At 48.0% G+C, this 22,962-nt stretch overlaps 1 protein-coding gene across 1 annotated transcript in view; it reads right to left on the reverse strand.

Annotated features, from left to right (window-relative positions):
- The window catches only part of HSD17B7 (hydroxysteroid 17-beta dehydrogenase 7), a 45,156-nt gene extending 23,225 nt beyond the window's left edge, over positions 1–21,931 (reverse strand). Inside the window, exons 1-3 of the mRNA XM_088459045.1 lie at positions 21,805–21,931; positions 18,107–18,310; positions 14,406–14,498 (exon numbers count right to left, since the gene is read on the reverse strand). Coding sequence (XP_088315171.1) covers positions 14,406–14,498; positions 18,107–18,310; positions 21,805–21,842 — 335 coding nt within the window. The 5' untranslated portion in view covers positions 21,843–21,931. The remainder of the gene's footprint in view (positions 1–14,405; positions 14,499–18,106; positions 18,311–21,804) is intronic.
- Between the last annotated feature and the right edge of the window lie 1,031 nt (positions 21,932–22,962).

Below are 22,962 nucleotides of genomic sequence, written 5' to 3' on the forward strand. Positions count from 1 at the left end.
CAGCAATCCCTAAACTGTTTGGGCACGCCATTGCTTGTAGAACTACAAGCGCCAGCATTCCCTGTTACCCACAAGCTATAGTGCACTTATAAAACAGATGCTGTGAAAGAATCACACTGATGAAAAAAAAAAAAAAAACTTATACATAATAAAATAAATCCCCCCAACAAGTTTACCAAGTTGTTGCTAACTTAAATACAGGAGGGATCCTCTTCTTCCTGCCAGCTTGTAGTCCATGTGGGAGAAACAAAAATCAAAAACCCTATTTAATGCAGAGATCTTGTTCTGTATTGAGCAGTGACGCAACTTACAGACGGCCTGTCATCTTCTAATCGATACTGAGTGGCTTATCTCTAATTGGTCAGATCGTAGGAAAGCTACTCTGTATTGATTGTTTATGTTTAGAGCCCCACATGGGGTACATAACCATAATGAATTTCATTGCAACAATGTATTTCATTCATACATTCAAAGCCTGGATGCCAGGGTATATTTGCAGCCATAGGGAAGGCTGGCAGTTCTACAAGAGTCATCAAATCAAAACAGTTTAGGGCTGTCATGACTTGCTGGGATTTGTAGAATACCAGCATAAAATACTGAAAGCTATCCTTAAATACTGTATTACCGCTACAGCTCCATTGAGGTTTATTTGAAACGGCGCATATTTTAACCATAAATGCTCTTTTTTTACGCAGTATATTTTGACCCAAATGCATCCAAGTGCAAATGAGTCTCAATATCTCTTAGCGTTAATACTCAGTGACCTTAATAATTATCAGTAATGGACCAAGAAATGAAACTAATGATAGTTGCCAAAAGTTAAACAAATACCAATATAATAACATATTTCCCAGGTGGCTTCCTCGCATTGTGCCTGATTCAGAGGCGGACGCAATGGCCGTCGCTGCTGAAATCCCATACGCAGTGTTTGCAAGACAATATGCAAATTGTTGCAGCCACCTAGATTTGTATGGAGACGCCCTCTAGCGTATAAAGATGCACCATTGGTTGCACCATCGGACTTCTGAGAAACCCATTGGTCGCTCAGAATGCGTCCTAATCCACACTACAACCGCCATCATAATCCATAGCGGGAACATGCGCAGTGTGACGCTTGAACAGACTGGAAACATTGGCCGCTTGCTACTGAAATCAACACTGCATCCACCTCTGAATCAGACGCATTATTATATTCTTCCATCAATAGTTTTTTTATTAGAAATTTGTCCGTGAATCACGGAGGGGGAGGGGTACAGAAAGGAGAAAAGGAGGGGGGGGAGGGGGGGAAATCAGGAAAAGTTACAACATTTCCAAACATACATACAATGTATAAGAAACAAATGGTATTAGTAGCAAGCTAATCTCGTACCCGATAATTACATTGTAGTAAAACAACATTGGTAGATGAGACTACAACAAACCTCTCAACAAGATAGGGAACTAAGGGGTTTCCAGAAGAAGTAATGCACCTTCCCCAGCTGTAGTAAACTTAGACCAGCTGGACCACTTCACTAAAGGGGAAGAAATCGAAGAGGAGTATGGTAACCCTACAGTTTCCATTAAAAAAGCAAAATGGATCTTACTGATTATTTTAGAGAGGGGGTAGGAGATGAACATTTCCAGTGCTGAGTAATAGCTGCTCTTGTGGCAATGAATATATGTCCTAGAACGTAGCAATCCGCCTTAGATAGCCCCGAAGGGTATATATGTAGCAGTGCCAAAGCAGGGGACTCCTGGAGGCGTACTTGTAGAACTTTATAGGCTAATGTGAACACCTCGTTCCATAGGTGACGTATACGGGAGCAGCTCCAGAAGATATGGAATAAATCGCCTACTTCCATACAGTTTCTCCAGCAAAACTTTGATTGAGAATGCCAAATTTTATGTAGTTTAGCTGGTGTGAAGCAAAGTCTCTGTAACAATTTATATTGCATTTCAAGGTGGTTATGGCATCTGGAGAAGCGGTGGGCTGTTAAGTATATAGATTCCCATTGATGAGGTGTAAATGTGGTTTGTAAGTCAGCTTCCCACTGGAGTTGCGTGGGAGATTTAACCGTTTCCTCTCTATCTTGGTATGGCAGAAGGTGTATAAGTAAATAATTCCCTATGTGGTAGATTGTATTGTAGCTAAAGGGAGGAAAAAGTTCTGATTGATCTATTATTAATCAGATCAGAGATAGAAGAGATGCCGCAGGTTTGCCATCGAGAAATGTTTAAATTGGGTATTAAATGTGAGAGTGTTCCTAAGGAGAGGTTACCGGTCGGTAGAGAGAGACCCCTAGTAGAGATTGCAGTTAGATCCCAGGCTATTAATGAGTCTACAACGGCTCGAGGAGTGTCTTTCGCCACAGGACGTAGTTGTTTGGGTGTCCACAGAAACTCCCAAAGGGGGTATGAGCATAGTTCCCTCTCCAAATCTAGGAGAAGCATAATGGTAAGCAAACAGATCGGGGACTTGCGCTGTCTAGCTAACCGAGAATAAGTGATCCTAGGGGTTTTCCCCTTCCAAATGTATTTCAAAATTAAGGAGTGGAGCTGTCGAATAACAAGAGATATGGTAAGAACTTACCTTTGTTATCTCTGTTTCTACGAAGTCCATAGGGTCCACAGGGTGACCTTGGGGTATAGCTGGATCCTGGATCCTCGGGCACCACGGAGTTAAAGCTTTTAGCTGCTCCCAGGATGCACTTGGGTCCATCCTCCTCTATACCCCGCCCCCGAGCCACAGGCACCTCAGTTGGTAAGCAGCCCAGGCCGGAGGAGGAGACGAAACAGAGAGAAGGAAGACTGGAACACACAAGAACCATACTCACAGAAATGGGAGACGGAAAACCGGTGACCAGTCACAGAGCCCATATGAAGCCAGGTGCGTCAGGGAGGGTGCCCTGTGGACCCTATGGACTTCGTAGAAACAGAGATAACAAAGGTAAGTTCTTACCATATCTCTTGTTTTCTACTTCAGGGTCCACAGGGTGACTTTAGGGATGTCCCAAAGCAGTCCAACTAAGGGCGAGGACGCTCCTGTGCTGATAGGAGAACCCGGCGCCCAAAGGATGCATCCTGAGAGGCAAAGGTGCCAAACGCATAGGACCTCAAAAAAGTCTGAATGGAAGACCAGGTGGCCGCCTTACACAGCTGAACAGCAGAGGCGCCACGGCTAGCAGCCCAAGAAGGGCCCACAGACCGAGTGGAATGAGCCTTAACAGAGGCTGGAACAGGTAAACCCTCCTGCATATAAGCCTCAATAATAACAGAACGAAGCCAACGGGCTAGAGTCTGTTTGTTGGCAGGCCAACCCCTCTTGTGAAAACCAAAGAGGATAAACAAAGAATCCGACTTCCTCACAGAACTAGTCCGGTCCACATAAACCTGGAGTGCACGGACAACGTCTAAGGAAGCCTCCCCAGCCGAAAGGTCAGGCGACTGAAAGGCTGGTACAACAATTTCCTGATTAATGTGGAACCTGGAAACCACCTTAGGCAGGAAATCAGGACAAGTGCGAAGCACCGCTCTGTCCTGATGAAAAACCAGAAAAGGGGGACGACAGGAAAGCGCCCCCAAATCAGAAACCCTTCTGGCAGAAGCAATTGCCAAGAGGAAAAGCGTCTTAAAAGTTAGCCACTTGAGCTCCACTGACTCCAAGGGCTCAAAAGGAGGACCCTGCAGGGCCCGAAGAACCACCGCCAAATCCCATGGGGCCACAGGTGGCACAAAGGGAGGCTGGATTCTTAAAACACCCTGGAAAAAGGTGTGTACGTCCGGCATAGCAGCAATCCTGCGCTGGAACCACACCAACAGAGCAGACACGTGCATCTTCAGTGAGGAAAGACGTAATCCTAAGTCCAAACCCGACTGAAGGAAAGCCAGAATACGCGAAACCCGGAACACCTGGGGATCATATTTTCTGGCCTCGCACCACTGAAAGTAAGTGTGCCACACTCTGTGGTAGATCCTCGCGGAAGCAGGCTTGCGCGCCCTCAGCATGTCTCAAGAGCCACGCCGTCAAAGATAGTCTACCCAGATCCGGGTGAAGACAGGGCCCCTGAGACAACAGGTAGGAGGTACGGAGCGTCGATGGACAGGCTCCGCAGATCGGAGTACCACGGCCTTCTGGGCCACCAGGATCAGTGTGCCTCCGTCCTGCTTGAACTTGCGCAGGACCCGAGGCAGCAGAGATATCGGAGGAAACAAGCCAGGCGAAACAGCCATTTCACCGACAGCGCGTCTATCAGACTTGCCCCTGCGTCCCTTGTCCTTGACCCGTACACGGGCAGCTTGTGATTGTGACGGGACGCCATCAGGTCCAGCTCTGGCAGCCCCCACTTGTCCACGAGTAGTTGGAATACCTCTGGATGAAGCGACCATTCCCCGGGATGCACGTCGTAACGGCTGAGGAAGTCTGCCTCCCAATTGAGGACTCCCGGGATGAAGACTGCCGAGAGAGCTGGAAGATAGCACTCCGCCCAAGCCAGGACGCGGGACACCTCCGACATCGCAGCTCGACTGCGAGTCCCTCCCTGGTGATTGATGTACGCCACCATGGTGGCGTTGTCTGACTGCACGAACGACCCTTCCGTGAAGAGCGGTGCCGGACGACTGCAGGGCTCTGTACACTGCCCACAGTTCCAGGATGTTGATGGGAAGAATCGCTTCCTCCGCCGACCAACGACCCTGAAGTGACAAGGAGCCTGTCACCGCCCCCCAACCCCGGAGACTGGCATCTGTCGTGAGCAGAACCCATTCCGGGATCCAAAAGGGGCGCCCTTCGAGGAGATGAGCCGTCTGTAGCCACCAGGCCAGGGACAGACGCACCTCCGAGGACAACACCAGCATCTGAGAGCGGATCCTGTGTGGCAATCCGTTCCATTCCGAAAGAATCAGCCTCTGCAGGGGCCTGGATTGGAACTGGACAAACTCCACCATGTCGAATGCCGACACCATGGACCCCAAAACTCTCATCGCTGAGTGCACCGACACTCTGCCCCTGCTCAGACAACTGTGAATCCGCAGCTGTAAGGAGGAGACCTTCTCTGGAGTAAGAAAAATCCGTTGCTGACGAGAGTCCAGAAGGGCCCCCAAATGAACCATCCGCTGCGATGGGATGAGAGAGGACTTCTTCCAGTTGATCAACCACCCGTGCGCCTGTAGACAAGCAACCGTCAGGTGGAGATGCTGGATCAGTACCTCCAGGGAGCTTGCAAGCAAGAGGTGTCGTCTAGATACGGTAGCAACCGTATCCCCTGGCTCCGAAGGTGAGCCGCCATGACCGCCATCACCTTGGTAAATACCCTTGGTGCCATGGAGAGGCCAAAGGGTAGAGCCCTGAATTGGTAGTGGTTGTGGAGAATAGCAAACCGCAGAAACCGTTGGTGCGATGTTGCTATAGGCACATGGAGGTAGGCGTCCTGGATATCCAGGGAGACCATATAATCCCCCGGTTCCATCGCCAGAATGATGGAACGCAAAGTTTCCATCCTGAATTTGGGAACCCTGAGAAATCTGTTCAGGGACTTCAAATTGAGGATGGGGCGATGAGAGCCATTGGGTTTCTGCACCAGAAACAGCGTAGAGTAATACCCCATCCCAAGTTGAGATTGTGGTACGGGTATAATGACCCACGCCATCAGCAAGGCCTCTATGGCTTCCTGAACCTGCAAGGCCTTGGTTTTGTCCTGAGAAGGACTCGTGCAAAAAAACTGGTGAGGCGGCCTGTGCCGAAAAGACAGGGCGTACCCCTGGGAGACCACTTCTCGCACCCAGGCATCCGTGGTGGTATTGTGCCAGCACTGGGCGAATTGAAGAAGTCGGCCTCCCACTCTGGGGTCCCCCAGAGGGAGGCCCATCCCATCATGCAGAAGGCTTATCTTCTTGCTTGGAAGAAGGTCGCCTAGCACTCCAGGCTTGCTTCTTTGGATTTGAGGCGGTCTTGGTTGCGGACTGCCTCGGGAAGGACTGACCCTTTGCCTTGCCCTGAACCCGAAAGGAGCGAAAGGCCGAGCTCCGGACCTTAGCAGGTGTTGTAGCTGAAGGGAGGAAGGCTGACTTGGACTTTGCCAGGGTATCTACTATTTTGTCCAGGTCCGGACCAAATAGTAACTCTCCATTAAAAGGTAAGGCCTCCAAGCCTTTCTTTGAATCAGCGTGTGCTCTCCAAGACCTCAACCACAAGGATCTGCGAGCAGCCACTGCTGCCGCCAAAACCCTAGAGGTCAGCAGGCTAGCATCCAAAGATGCTTCTCCAATGTAGGAAGCGGCATCTCTCATCTGTCCTAACAACGCCCTCTGGACATCCGGAGCATCATCCGTAAACGTATCCTCCAAGGCGTTGGCCCAACCCTCAATGGCCTTGGCCAACCAGGAGATGGCCATGGACGGCCGGGCTACAGCCCCTCAGAGAGAATAGACTTCAGACAAGTCTCCACCTTCCTGGCCGTAGGATCCTTCAGCGAGGATATAGACGGCAATGGCAAAGTAGCACTCCTGATGAGGCGTGTTACATGGGAATCAACCGCAGGCGGAGTTTCCCATTTCTTACAAGGCGCCTCCGGAAACGGATAATTGGACGTCAACCGCTTCTGTGGCAGGAATTGCTTACTGGGCGTCTGCCAGGCCACCGCCATGTGATCCGTCAACTGATCAGACAAGGGGAACGCTGCAGAAGTAACCTTAGTTTTTTTAAAACTAGGATACTTCGACTTGGGAGCGGGTGCCTCATCCTCAATCAGAAGAATGGCCCGCACCGCCCTAACCAGAGCCCGCACATTGATGAAAGACTTAGTGTCTACCTCCTGGACTGAGGCATCTGAGGCTGAGTCATTCTGCACCTCGCCATCATCCGAGGACCCCTCAGAGTCCGAAAAATGCGCAGCCTGCGCCATAACTGTGCGTTTAGACTCCCTGGAGGGCACGTCACTGCGCAACATCGACTGAAAAGCCGAAGATGCTGCCGCCAAATCTTGGACAGTGTGGGAAAGCGCATCCACCCAGGGTGGAGGAGCTGCCACAGGAGCCTGAAACGGCACCACAGCCTGCTGCGCCACAGGGGTGGACTGTATATACATCGGCAACCCCGCATAGGGACCAACAGACTGAGACCCCAGGGGAGTCTGCAATAATTGTGGGACACCCGGGGAAAGGGGGACGGTAGGCTCGGGCAACGCCCTAGTAGTGACGGCAGTCGGGACCGACAGATGGTCCGCGATGGACACCAGCACCTGGGAAAACATCGCCCATGGTGGCTCCTGCGACATAGGAGGTTTAGACGTACCAGGGATTGCCTGGCACCGTCCGCACAGGCCGTCCTGTGACAAATCCTCCCTATCCACTCCTGCAGAACAGCGCCTGCAGGTGAACAATACCGGAGCCACGGAGTGCTCAATCTCCTCCTCAGACATGACAGACTATATAATTAAATATACAGTTATGACATAGGAAAAAAACGTGCACACTCACCAGTGTGCTGGACAACAGCCCACAATATGGTACTGTGTAGCACACAACTGTATGTGACGGACCTCACAAATACGTGATCTATATAAGTGAGGTCAGTAGAAACACCCTTCCCCCGCACACCTGTAGGGCTTGTAGGAGAAGTAAAGGCATAGGTATAGGCTGACAGTAAGTAGAAATTAGCAAAGACAGGCAGCACTAGCAAAAGTCACATACCATACAGGAAGATATACTCACTGCACCTTTCCACTACAATCAACCTGCCCAGATTCAGTGTCTGGGAGGGCTATAGTGCTGTGTACACTGTCCTTGTCGGGGGAGAGGTACACAGGGCGACCGGTCCGCGTGCTCCCTGAGTGTATCTGCACTGCCACAGAGAAAATGGCTGCTGGAGACCTCAGAGGAGGATTGGCCGAGTATCTGCAGCTCAGCGACGCCAGACTACTAGCTGAAAGGCGCACTGAGCTGAGGGGAGGAGCCGCTAGACAGGGAAGGCTTCCTCCCCTGGCTAGCATATTAACCCCTGGGTTGCCGGCATCCCGCTTGCCGTTTATTCACCCTGGTGGTCTAGTGGTCTGGCGGGGTATGCCTCCACTGGAGGGGGAGCCCGCCGCCACCGCTATTGCCCCCGGTCTGTCCCCTAGACCGGGGGCATGGGACTGCATTTAAAAGGAACCCGCGCACCGCCGCTAATCAGCGGTGTGCGGCTTACCTTGCTCTCCCCGGCGTCTCCGGCAGCAGTCCCGGGGGAAACCAGAGTCTGGCTAGTACAGACTCTGGCTTCCCCCGCCGCGATCCCCAGTTCAGTGCTGGCGTCGCGGCGCCAGCAGGGAGAAGGAGCGGCAGCGTGGGCGTCTGTACAGACAGCCCATCGCTGCCGCTCTGGAGAAAAACTGTATTAAAAATAAATTTAACAAAGTTAAATAACAATTAAAAGCTTTAGGGGGCTGCTCCTGCAGCCCACCCCGCAGGGTGACCCGACTCCGGCCGGGCACCATCTTAAACTGAGGTGCCTGTGGCTCGGGGGCGGGGTATAGAGGAGGATGGACCCAAGTGCATCCTGGGAGCAGCTAAAAGCTTTAACTCCGTGGTGCCCGAGGATCCAGGATCCAGCTATACCCCAAGGTCACCCTGGGGACCCCTATGGACCCTGAAGTAGAAATAGTGTTTTTGGACTAGATAAGGGATTGCTCGGAACAGATACATAAGCTTTGGTAAAATCGACATTTTGAACGCGGCTAGTCTACCCAACCAAGATATTTCAAAACTTAACCAACGTTTCAATAGGTCATCTATATGGGTCAAAAGGGGCTTAAAATTTAATTCTGCTAAATTAGACATAGTGTTAGATATGTGGATTCCTAGATATGATATGGCGTTCTCCTTCCATATATATTTGAAATTTATTTTAAGTTTTGTCAATATTTCGGGTGGGATATGGAAAGGCAAGGCCTCTGTTTTAGTAGTGTTAAGTTTATAGTATGACGAAGCGCTATATTGGTCTATGATGTTGTGTAAGGTTGGTAATGAAGAGCATGGGTCGGTAACGAATAGATTTACGTCATCCGCAAACAAACTCAGTTTATGTATTGAAGAGCCCACCTTGATACCCGGGAATGTACTAGAACCTCGAATTGTAGCGGCAAATGGCTCGACAGCCAGGATGTACATAAACGGGGAGAGGGGGCAGCCCTGTCGAGTGCCATTTGTTATTTAAAAAATTGGAGATGAAAATCCATTGCTCAAGACAGACGCTGAAGGGCAGCTATAGAGTGCCGAAATTGAGGTCGCTATTTCCCCCTGGAACCCAAATCTTACTAAAACGGCGTTGAGAAAATCCCAATTTAGACGGTCAAACGCCTTTTCGGCGTCAAGGGAAAGAAGTATAGCCTCGCGTTTTTCCGAGTAAGAGTTCGGCAAGGTCGTATACTCTACGGGTATTGTCGGATGTTTGTCTTCCATGAACGAATCCTGCCTGGTCCGGATGGATTAATTTTGGAATATAGGGGGAAAGTCTATTAGCAATTAATTTAGAGTAAATTTTCACGTCAGTGTTGAGTAATGCAATGGGTCTATAACTCTGACAAAGAGAAGGATCCTTCGCCTGCTTATGGATAGTGATTATTTGGCCTTGGAGCATTTCCTTAGGGAGGGAGCCCGTTTTAGTAGTATACAAAAAAAGATCTCTAAGTATAGGGGAAAGCTCTGTTGCGAATTTTTTGTAGAAAGAGTTTGTGAATCCATCCGGACCAGGAGCCTTTTCTGAAGGTAAGGAACTAATCACCCCCAAAATCTCTTCAGTGGACCATGCCGAGTTAAGGGATTCTAGATCCTCCTCGCTCAATACAGGGAGTTCCAAGTCCTTCAGAAAAGAAGAAACAAGGGTGTCGCTAGGTTGAGGAATTGAAGAGTCATCTTTTAAGTTATACAACTTCCCATAGTACCTAGAAAATTCTCTAGCTATATCTGAGGGATTTAGAAGGGTTCGTCCGTCAGGGGATCGTAGAGATTTAATTCTGTTTCTAGTGTGTCTAGTTCGAAGTTTACTAGCTAAAAACTTGCCAGATCTGTTCCCCAAGGTATAAAACCTTTGTTGCATTTTAGTATAGGCAGATTGCATACGGGATAGAAACATCTTATGTAGTTGATTTTGGATAGAGACTAGTTCTCTTTTGAGCACTCTAGAGGGTTGAGTCCTATTCAGTGACTCCACCTGGTGGAGCCTTTCCTCTAGAGCTGTCTGTTTGTTAAGATATTGCCTTCGAAGCCTAGCTCCCGTCTGAATATCTACCCCTCTTAAAACAGCTTTCAAGGCACACCAAAATGAGGTATCAAGGGGAGAGTTAGTCTCTAAGTAAGTTGATATGGCTTCAGATAGTGCACCAACCGCCTCTGGGGAGGACAATAAGTAGCTAGGGAATCTCCATTGTCTAGGGTGCAAAGTAGATTGGGAGAGATTCCACGTCCACGTCACCGCGGCATGGTCTGACCATACTACTGGGACAATGGTAGATTTAAGGGTGTGGTGCAGTGTCCACTTATCTGTTAGTATGTAGTCGATACGAGAGTAAGAATTGTGCACGTGAGAGAAATACTTGTAATCTTTAACTTGAGGTGAATATGTCCTCCATGCGTCGTATAGATCAAACTCAGCGAGTAAGCGCCGCAGAGCTCCAGCAGGGCTTCCCCTCCCAGAGTAACCCTGAGCTAGTGGAGTTCTGTCAAGGCTATCATCCAACACCAGATTAAGGTCACCCATTAGTACTAAATGTCCCTGTCTAACCTTTTGAAGTATTTCTAGAAATTTGCGTAAGAAAGACGCTTGACGGGAGTTGGGGGCATAGATCGAAACTAGTGTGATCATTTTATCCTCTAATTTCCCAAATATATTAATAAGGTATCGGCCATCTTTATCTGCTATCTTCGAGGTTAGTTCAAACTGCACTGACCGATGAAGCAAAATGGCCACTCCATTCCTTTTAAAGGGGCCATTAGCATAGTAAGCAGTAGGATATCTGATATTGCTAATGACTGGGGGGGCTAATGAGGAGAAATGGGTTTCCTGGAGGGCGACTACTTTAGCTTTTCCTTTGTGAAATGTATCAAGAGCAAGACGTCGTTTATTGGGGGAGTTAAGGCCATGTGTGTTTAAACTGAAAAACTTAACCATAGGGTATGGTAAGAAGCTGATACAAACATAAAAATAGTAGAAGTCCTGATTCCCAAATGGAAGGGCGGGGGAGGATATGAGCACGCCTGTGATCTAATTCCACACCCCCGTTTTCAAGCACCTTCCCCTGTTACCACCCACATACGCCTCCTTCTGTCACTCAAAATAGCAGGCATTCGCTATATAGCAAACAAACGATTTTCGGCCGCACTGACTGGTTCGCGCATGCGTATTAAAATCCGTACGCATGCGCAGATGTGCGAACATCGGTCAGAACAAACGAGCGGCCGCTTACGAGCGGCTCTGCAGGGCCATAGTGTTTGTCTCAGGGATACTTTGGAGACAAAACCAAAAAAGGAAGAACAGTGGGGTGGTGGCCGACATGAGGCTCACCCATACAGTAATCTAATCAACATAAATACGGTAACTGTAATAATTGAGAATTATAAAGATCAAAATAAACATCTGACCGGTTCTATAATTTAACAAAACAATCCTATATAATATGAGCCATTGAGAAATGGCAATAACATCACTACCAATTTTAGCTGGAAACTGACTAAATAGTGAAGGATAATCCAATATCTATAAACATAATAAATGCCTAGCGAAATTAAGTGGATATAGATCTCAATAGAAACATGGTTTGCACTTTCCGGCATCAACAGAATTTTGATTTTTAAAACAGGATCCTGTAACTTAAAAATACAACATGTATAGTGGCGCTAGAAAGGTAAAGCTAGCAAATGAAAAAAGACATTGAGATATCTAGTGATAGATAAACAACTTACAGTATCCACATATGTCTTCGGGTATGTATCAAATCTAAAACACTATAGACTTGTACCCAAAGGTATCTTAGCTAAGAGCTGGAATCGTCATACCAGTGACTTTTAGATGACATTTCAGTCTCGAAGGTTCAATCGGAAGAGGTAGATTTAGTAGCTGAAATAGGAATGTCCCAGTCTGCTAGAAGCTTGACTCCAGCTTCAATAGAAAAAATCACGTATGTGGAGGACTCGTATTGTATCAAAATCTTGACAGGGAATCCCCATCGATAAGAGATGTCGTTTTCTCGGAGAGCAGCAGTTATAGCATGATATGAGCGCCTTTTAGCTAGAGTGTAGGGGGATAGGTCTGGAAAAATTTGTAAGCCACCCAAAGCGTCGGAGCCTTCCGCCAATCTTGCCGCCTTTAGAATATTTTCCTTAACGTGGAAAAAATGAATCCTCATCAGGGTGTCTCTGGGGAAATTAGAGGATCCTCCCCTTGGTCTCGGCAAGCGGTGTATTCGATCGATAAGCAGATCATGCTCAGACGCTGATGGAAGTAGTTTCTGGAAGAGCTTGATCACGTATTCCTGAAGCTCGCCAGGCGCAACAGAGTCTAGGATGCCTCTGATTTTTAGATTGTTTCTTCTTGACCTGTCCTCGAGGTCTGCCAACTTATCTCTGGTGGAAGTCATCTCAGTTTGTAGCTCAGAGTGAGCTGTGATAAGGTCATTGTGGGATTCCACCAACTCCTGCATCTTGCACTCCAAGTGATCTGTACGTCCCGCTATTCCTACAATATCCGCTCGGAGAGATTGGACTGAAGTTTCCAAACCTGTGAGGATGTCTGTACGAAAAGTGGTAAACAGCTGTAGCATTGTCTGGGTAGTGAGAGGAGCCGATGGATCCAAATCCAGACCCACTCCTGTCTGTGGAGGGGATCCCATTGTCAAAGGCATTACCGCAGACCCTGAGGGTTTCACTGGAGTTGATGTTAGTGTTTCATTTCTGGGAATAGCTGGCTTAGGGAATTGGATAGGGGCTGGCTGGGGGGGGTTTTACCCTCCTTTCTTCGTCGGCATTGTGTTAAATGAATTCAATATCGAAGCTCCAGGAGTGGATTTAGGCAGACAGAGAACCTGAGATGATAGTGTTAGATCCGGTCTTCAGTACATTACTGTATGGGTGAGTTAATAATCAGTCCATTATAAGAGACATCCAGTCCCGGAACCCGCTCATCGGGTGTTATCTTGTAGGATTACATATTCAAGATTCAATGGAGCAAGTATAAAAAATCCACTAACCTGAAGACTTTCACAGAGAGATCACAGGAGTATGACAGGAGGTGATCTCACAGTGTCTGCCTGTAATTCTATGTCTAGAGCATCAGATATGGCATAATATCATATAGATCAGCGTATACTCTCACCTCAGGATAAAGGCAGGCAAGGCTTTGCTCAATAATATCTGGGTGCCTTTTTTACCCTGGATTTTTGGCTTTACAGGGCGCCTTGTATGGGATCATGCATGCGCAGCAGGCTGCACTTTGTACTCTAGTCCCCGGCTTCAGGTCAGCGCTAGGCCGCGATGTATAAACCTCGCCAGAAATCTCCCCACAGGCAGCTCCAGGGTGCCGGCAGCAGCACCAATCCCCGAGCGCTCAGCCGGCCAAAGGCAGGAGACCGCGGCACGAGCAGGAGGCAGCCCGGAGAGGGGAGATGGGAGTCGCAAGATGGCGCCGGCGGGTGCTGCGCTGAGCACTCAGGGCTTGTATTGGATCCGTTCAGGGACTCCCCGCTTCAGACCAGCGGCTCCACCAGATGGCCCAGATGGTAAGGGGTAAAGAGAGTCCACTCCGGCGGTCGGGGGAGAAGGTTAGTGCGGGATCCGGGATCAGTCAGGCGTAAGCTACAACGGAGCTCAAGGTGTAGGCATCCGCCATCTTAGCTTGCCCGGCCACGCCCCGCATTATTATATTCTAACAACATGAATTAAAATTATCCAGTAGCTATATGAGAATCACATTATTCAACACCAGAAGAAGCATGGCCTTTTATGTTTTAAAATATACTGGGGCAATTCAGAGTTGCATGCAGAGCTGTACAAATCTATGTGACCGCACCGCCCTTACCTATACACTTCTGCAAATAGCCACCCTAATTATCAGCACACACTTGCCCAGTTCTATACTGGGAAAGTATGTGCTGAATCAGATGGATCTGAGAACCCTCCATAGCCCACAAATCCGGCTACATGCCCTGACTATACATAGCCTACGTATGAAAGCATCATTGCAGCCAAGTTACATACATTTACTGGAGGTGTAACTGAGATACGAATGACCCTGAATGGCCTGCAGATGTGTACACGGCTATGTAGCATTCACAATGCAGATAATGGTAAAATTCGCCTGGAAAGCAAACGTGCGTACATCCCTGAATAAGCCCCACTATTGGGTTGTGTGCTACAACATCTAGATGTATAGTTACAGTTCTAGATGTGAAAACTTATCTTACCTTGAAAAAAGACCCTTGATAAAATTTTTAATGCTTAGTCGTGGATTTGGCATTATTCCAGCATTCAGATACAAATAGTCTATGTGCTCGTATCTGTCAAAAAAGAAAAAATATATTCAATACATTTACTATTACTATCTCAAAATGAATGTTTCAGTGTAATCAGTATATCACAGGCACACGATAATCTCTCAGTAGCAAGCTATGAGTAGCTATTCAACCTGTAGACAGAGTAAGTAACAATGGATGCTAGATACTGTCTCAGCTATGTAGGCAGAGTAAGTGACAATGGATGCTGGATAATGTCTCAGCTATGAGAATTCAACCTGTAGGCAGAGTAAGTGACAATGGATACTGGATAATGTCTCAGCTATGAGAATTCAACCTGTAGGCAGAGTAAGTGACAATGGATACTGGATAATGTCTCAGCTATGAGTATTCAAGCTGTAGGCTGAGTAAGCTACAATGGATGCTGGATAATGTCTCAGCTATGAGTAGCTATTCAACTTGTAGGCTGAGTAATGGTGCGTACACACTGGGCGATTAAAGTGGACGACTGAACGATAACGATATCGTTATCGTTCAGTCGTCCACTTTATCGTCCATTTTTAACACAAAAAAGATGAACGATGACGACGACGCGCGTTCCCGCGGGTCGTTCGTCATCCTCGTTCATCGGGCTGACATGCAGGCCAACCTGACGACCTCGTCAGGTTGCTGCATGTCAGGGAATGGGTGAGAGAGCCCGGCGCTGAACGATATCTCTAATGATATCGTTCAGCGGCTGTGCTCAATGTCATGAACGACATTGAGCACAGCCTGCCGGGGACACACTAGACGATATCGCTCAGGGAGCATATCGTCTAGTGTGTATGCACCTTAAGTAACAATGGATGCTGGATACTGTCTCAGTTATGTAGGCAGAGTAAGTGACAATGGATGCTGGATAATGTCTCAGCTATGAGAATTCAACCTGTAAGCAGAGTAAGTAACAATGGATTCTGGATAATGTCTCATCTATGAGTAGTTATTCAACCTGTAGGCTGAGTAAGTAATAATGGATGCTTGATAATGTCTCAGTTATGAGTAGTTATTCAACCTTTAGGCAGAGTAAAAGTAACAATGGATGCTGGATAATGTCTCAGCTATGAGTAGTTATTCTACCTGTAGGGAGAGTAAGCAAAAATGGATGCTGGATAATGTCTCAAGTATGAGTAGTTATTCAACCTTTAGGCAGAGTAAAAGTAACAATGGATGCTGGATAATGTCTCAGCTATGAGTATTCAACCTGTAAGCAGAGTAAGTAACAATGGATGCTGGATAATGTCTCAGCTTTGAGTATTCAACCTGTATGCAGAGTAAGTGACAATGGATGCTTGATAATGTCTCAGCTATGAGTAGCTATTCAACCTGTAGGCTGAGTAAGCAACAATGTATGCTGGATAATGTCTCAGCTATTCAACCTGTAGGCAGAGTAAGGAACAATAGATGCTGGATAATGTCTCAGCTATGAATAGTTATTCAACCTGTAGGAAGAACAAGTGACAATGGATGCTGGATAATGTCTCAGCTATGAGTAGTTATTCAACCTGTAGGCAGAGTAAGTAACAATGGATGCTGGATAATGTCTCAGCTATGAGTAGTTATTCAACCTGTAGGCTGAGTAAGCAACAATGTATGCTGGATAATGTCTCAGCTATTCAACCTGTAGGCAGAGTGACAATGGATGCTTGATAATGTCTCAGCTATGAGTATTCAACCTGTAGGAAGAGTAAGTGACAATGGATGCTGGATAATGTCTTAGCTATGAGTAGTTGTTCAACCTTTAGGCAGAGTAAAAGTAACAATGGATGCTGGATAATGTCTCAGCTATGAGTATTCAACCTGTAGGCAGATTAAGTAACAATGGATACTGGATAATGTCTCAGCTACTGTATAAGTAGTTATTCAACCTGTAGGCAGAGTAAGTGACAATGGATACTGGATAATGTCTCAGCTATGAGGAGTTATTCACCCTGTAGGCAGAGTAAGTAAGAGTGGATGCTGGATAATGTCTCAGCTAGTCAACCTGTCGGCAGTGACAATGGATACTGTTTTAATGCTGCTCTAATCCAAAACTGATTTTGCATCCATAACATAAGAGGTTACTTTTGCATCCATGACACATGTGGTTAAATGATAAGGTGTTGCCTATTGGTATCTCTATCATTGCAATTTGTTACACTAATTCTTTCACATTGTGCCCTACTCCTGTGTGGTTCTTCCTGGTCTTTCCCCTTGCATACAGTGAAATATAGTGCAACGTGCCACCCCAGCATAACACCCTTTTTATAGCCAGTGGGGTGTAACTTCAGTAGTGTGTTGAAACACTGATTACAGGCACCTTCTGAACTCCACACATAACAAAACAACATACACACAATAAAGACATGTACACTGTTTTCCCTCCTTTTCAGAAACTATGCCTGAATGTCTGTGACACCCATGCAAATAAGTGCCACCTTTCCCCTAACTCAGTTACTCAACGAGGGTTGCCCAGGGCCATTCTGCCCATAATGTGAGAGGAGAATCTTGTCTCGGTTTGCTCAATCTGACTAGGAATAGTATGGATTAGGTTCTACCCTCACATCCTGACCTTCGTGCTTCTTTCCATTCTCCCCAGTGCTCCAGTCATCTGCCGTTCTGCTGTAACTGACTGCAGAAGGAGAGCAGAATGACACGTGTATCCTGTTCATCTTCCTGCAATCACTGTAGTGCAGTCATTGATCGCATGAGAGGTTTAGATTATTTTAGTCATTATTGGAAAGAGTTAAATTTGTTTGTGAGGCACCAAGAGCTGTGCCTCCCACTAAGAAAAATCTGCACACATTATCGCTTATTATGGCACCCCCAACATCACAGATTACTCTGCACACCTCTATGTGGTGAAATAACTGCCATGTTGGTGTATTGTATGCAAGTTGATGCAGGAAAGAAAATGTTCTCTCTCAAGTATATAAAAGGTTTAAAGTATTTCAAGTATTTAAAAGGTCTGCATATGCTCAGGCTGACACCCAGGGCCTGATTCTGACCCGCTCGCGAGCGCAGAGCGCTCACAAGAGGGTTGATGGTCCCCCACTGTGCATGCCGGAGCCAGCTCCGGCGTTCGCATGCGTGAGCCCCAGTGAGCGACGGCAGCTCCGTCGCTCCTGGGCTCACTACAAGACGGGGCGGCTGTCGATATTGATTGACAGCTCGCCCCGTTTTGTAGGCGGGTCAACATGCCAAACGCAGGCGTTCCCGAAGGAACGCCTGCCGTTTGGGGACAGCCCCGCTGACATTACGAATGATGTCAGTGGTGAGCTTCCTGCTCTATTAGAGCCGGAAGCTCACTGGGTCATGCAGCAGACGAGACTCTACCACAAGGGTCTCGTCACAAGCCCCGATGGTCGGGATCATCGCGACCATCACCTGGCCGCTCGCTAAAGCTGTGGGTGGTCACCCACAGCTTAGTGAGCGGCCAGAAGGCCGGCTCAACAAAAAAAAAAAAAAAAATGCCGCCCTGATTCAGAGCGAGCGCTCTGAAAGATCGTCCGGCTCTGAATCAGGGCCCAACTCTGTCTAGCTGATGTCCCAAACTCGTAGGGGACCATGTATATATGACAGCCAGAACTAAACCATCACACATTGGATTTAAGATACAAAAATAAAAGTATACTTGCCTTTGTCGCAGTGTCTTTGCACCCTGTACCACTGATTTAAGGTTGCCTACATCAACTTGCACAATACTGATATCAGATGACGGGTGAGAAGACAGAAGAGCTGAACGAGCAACTTCTGCCCTCTGTAGGTTTCTGCAAGCCAAGCATAAGTGTATCTGGTCATCTTGAGAGAGAAGCCTCTCACACAGAGCCAAGCCAATGCCACTGAAACCGTAAAAAAACAATGTAAAAGTCAAAAAATATTTTTTTTTTACCATAAACATTTTCCCCTGCAAGAAAAAAAATTAGTGGCAGAAACAAGCAGAGATAAATAATTTCAGAACGTATTCTAATTGGAAACAGGTCCCTGTAGTATTATTATTATTATGAGGTATTATTTATAAGGCGTCACCAAGGGCTCATTCCAAGTAGGGTGCGAGTTGCCATTGCCACAGCGTTAAAACTCCGGCAATGGCACTGCATCTCGCACCCCTCGTGGTCCGCTCCAAGCCCCAATTCACATAATTTAGATCAGAGGCCTATGGGTCTGCAAGCCCTTTTATGCAAATTTAGCCTGCCGTAAAGTGCGGCCATTGCTGCGATGACACAGGACGGAATTGCAAAGCTGCACACAAGCCTTGTGGTCACGCAAGCCAGCAGCAGCAAATACAAGAAAGAGGCCAGGAAATCTCTGTCAGCCAACGGAGATTCTGGCCTATTTCCTCCCCCCCAACTGCAGTGGCACGCCTCCGTTTAGGCAAGTGGAGGCAGTCGCTACCCCTCCCCGCCTACATACGGCAGCAGACTGTCAATCAGTCAATCAATGCTGCTGTTCTGCGTGCGATCTCGCAGGATCCGTACTGCACATGTGCAGTACGGGTCCGGCGCCTGTGCAGATTATCGGCCATCGTGAATCTGCAGTCAGCAGTGCACTTACGTGCATTGCTGAATAAGGCCCAGAGAGTGGAGAGTCCTGCTCATGAGAGCTCACAGTTTAAGTGGATAGAGGATAACTGGGAGTTAAAGTGAGAAGCTACAATCTACATTCAATTTTAAATTATGTGAAAACAGATATAATATTAGCGGCAATGTATGGTCACAGTGTGCTCCTATGATAAGGAGGAAGGAGAGAACATAAGTTAGAGGGTCCTAGTTATGAAACTAATGGCCGGTACACAAGACCGTCTAGTGTGTACCGACCTCGTAGTGACGGGACCCGGTGGTGTGCCGCCAAGTGCATACATACTTGCAGATGCCGGCAGCGACGAAGCAACGGCGGGGGCCATGCTGCTTCGGCAGCATGGCCCTCGCTAACTATGTCGCCCGTCGGATCTGCATGCATACTCGTGTATGCATGGTCTGCAGACCACACAAGCAAACCAGAGCAGCCGGCACCCGAGAAAGAAAGTAAAGTGATCGCAACATGCAATCACTTTACTTTTACACATCGCAGGGACAGAGCCTCTGTCCCTGGATGTGTTTTATGATGAATTCCGGCAGTCTTCAATGTCTTATTGCTGCAGTAAGTATCAATAAAAAATTATACTTATCGTGTCTAATACCAAATAATTAATAAACATACCCAGAGTGAGAGCAGAGCTGACAGGCTTTAATGAACATGTGGGTTTCCAAGGATCCAGTCACATGGTCGACAGTTGCCATGCTGATATTTATAATGTCGACACCACAGTGTCAAAATGGTTCAACATGTCGACATCCTCACAATGTCGACATGTGAAATGTTGAGGCACCACCGGGAGGGTTAGGCTGCTGGGGGAGGTTAGGGTTAGGTTGTGGGTGGGCAGGAATTAGGGTTAAAATAATCACCTAAAATGCAGCTCCATTAGAGGTCAACACTAGAAGCAGGGCCGGATTAAGGTCTGTGGGGGCCCCTGGGCAACAAACGTGTGAGGACCCCTATCAATGAGATTATACATTATATATAATATATATATATATATATATATATATATATTATATATATACACACACATTATATATTTATTTATTTACACACATACATACACACACTGGTCTATCTGCCTGATGTCCAATGCCCCCTGTAGTTGTGCTTCTTCTGCAATGCCCCCAGTTGTTGTGCCCCTTCTTCAATGCCCCCTGTAGTTGTGTCCCTTCTCCAATGCCCCAGTATTTGTGCCCCTTCTTCAATGCCCCCTAACCCTGTAGTTTTGCCCCTTCTCCGATGCCCCAGTAGTTGTGCCCCCTGCAATGCCCCCAATAGTTGTGCCTCTTCTTAAATGCCCCCTGTAGATGTGCCCCGTAAAGTAGTGCCCCCAGTAGCTCTCCCTCCCCGCCCACACCCCTGTTAAAAAACTTACCTGTCTTCGCTCCACGCCGTCACGGCTCCCGAGTCCCGCCGTCACTGCTACTGCTGCTGCCGCTGTCTGCTGGATCTAACTGGATCCAGTAGAGGCACGCAGGCTCCTCTCCTCTGCTGTGCGCAGGTGACGTCATGACGTCACCTGCGCACTGCATCACTGGGAACGCTGGCCTCTGAAGCGATCAGTATTCAGAGGCCAACGTTCCCACTTACCGTAAGTTGATCGCGATCTACAGGCGGGAGCTCTGCGAGCTTCCAGTAGATCGTGATCAACATTTTCGCCAGGCATGTGGCCAGGGGTAGGGGACAGTGTGTGGGGGCCCCCTATGTGTATACCGCCCCTGTCGCCCTGCCTATAATCCGGCCCTGACTAGAAGTGACAGTCACATGACCGCCGGCAGCCACGCTGGAGCTGCTGCAGCCCTTGGGACCAGGTAAGTAACTGCTGGGCCACCAGGGACGTTAGGTCTAAATTCTATCCTATCAAAATGTTACCTTTGTAGACGTGATGATGGTCGACATGATCACTGTCAACATGCTGCATGCTTTGGACCATATCGACATGATAACGGTTGACCTAACATACAACACCCAGGGTTTCAGGGCAGCCTGACAGAGTAAGGGAGTGATTTCACTGGGGAAGTCTTGGACGCGGGAGTAGGGATGAACATCGTATGCCCGACACCGAATGGTTGCCTGGCTACAGACATCAAATCAAGCAATGAGACGGATACTAGACAATGGGGCAGATGTATGAAGGTCTGTGAAGTGATAAACGACCAGCCAATCAGATCCCAACTGACATTTTCAAACACAGCCTTTAACATGACAGTAGGGAGCTGAGTGGCTGGACGGTTATCACTCTGCACTTTATCACTTTCCAGAGCTTCATACATCTGCACCATTGAGTCAAAACCATTTGATGGTATAACAATCTAAGGTTGCTGTGACAAGTCGCAAAGTGACAGCGGTCTCTTCACGTTCACGGTCATAATTTTTTAGAATGTACTTGATAAATGCGGGTATCGGTGAAAGCCGGAACGGACAAGATTCCGGAACGCAGGACTGGGACAGCTCCCTGCAGCGACCTCTGCTGCTGAGGAGCTGTCAGCTGTATAATGCACGTCCCCGAGTCAGTGACAGGAAGGGAGAGTCACTGCTTGATACATAAACCGCTTGCTATGGACACTTATGTATGAAACGACAGAAATCTAAATTATTTTGCAGAGCAAGTTCCCCGCTGGTTTATAACTAGTAGTCATTTAATACACAATCCTGTGACTCTTTAGTAATTGCTCCGATATCATATACTAATATTCCATAGCAGAAGCCGACAAGGATGCTCATGTGCAGTAACAGCTGGCCGCTCATTCCTTACCTGTTGGCTCCGGTAACCACCACGACCTTCCGCTGCATGCTGTGACAGAAATCAGCCCGGAGCAGTGTCAGTGTCAGGACGGGATCTCACACAGGACCAGTCCCCTCAGTGACAATAGGCGGGGCCACGCAGAGAGAGGGCGGACACACGAGAAACTGCATATGTAACACTATGGGGGCGTGGCGCCAGCTCCTACCCTGTCACAGCTCACACTGCGCCAGCGAATGAGTGAGTGAGGTATGCGCCTACACAGAGAAGGGGGCGTGTCATCATACTATGCCCAGCGCGTGAATGAGGTGAGGATCACACGATGGGCGGGGTTTACAATAGCGTCAGCCAATGATGAGCTAACTTTTTGTAGGAGGTGTTGCAGCACTCGGCGGGGAACAATGAGAGGGTTAAATATAGATAGATATACTATTATTCAGGCTCGCAGGTTGATCTGTAGTGTATGTAGCTACTAGATAAGAATTGGAGTGGAGAAAAATACAGATCTATCGTTATAGCTCCGTGTTCTCCTGACCTCTGTACAGGGTAATGATCTTTACACTGTCTTATTATGAGAGCAGACTAGAATGGAATTGTGTTGGGGAAATCCATTCTCTATTACCAGGGGCGTAACTAGAACTTTTTGGGCCCCATAGCAACATTTTTAAGGGCCCCCCCTAACTTAGGTCTTACACAATAACCACAGTAGTTCCCCTAAGATATTAAATGCCCACTGTAATGGTGCCTCATGCAATGCCCACTGTAACGGTGCCCCTTACGCAGTGCCCCCAGTAGTGAGCCCCCTGTAGTTGCCCCAAGTAGTGAGCCCCCTGTAATGTCCCCAGTAGTGAGCCCCCTGTAATGCCCCCAGTAGAGAGCCCCTTGTAATTGCCCCCAGTAGTGAGCCCCCTGTAATGCCCCCAATAGTGAGCCCCTTGTAGCTGCCCCCAGTAGTGAGCCCTGTGTAGCTGCCCCCTGTAGTGAGCCCCTGTAGCTGCCCCCAGTAGTGACCCCCTGTAGCTGCCCCCAGTAGTGAGACCCCAGTAACTGCCCCCTGTAGTGACCCCCTGTAGCTGCCCCCAGTAATGAGCCCCCAGTAGTGACCCCCTGTAGTCAGCCCCCTGTAATGCCCCCAGTAGTGAGCCCCTGTAGCTGCCCCCAGTAGTGACC

Source organism: Taudactylus pleione, unplaced genomic scaffold (genome assembly GCF_031769625.1).
Source record: "Taudactylus pleione unplaced genomic scaffold, aTauple2 ptg000889l, whole genome shotgun sequence".
Taxonomy (NCBI): domain Eukaryota; kingdom Metazoa; phylum Chordata; class Amphibia; order Anura; family Myobatrachidae; genus Taudactylus; species Taudactylus pleione.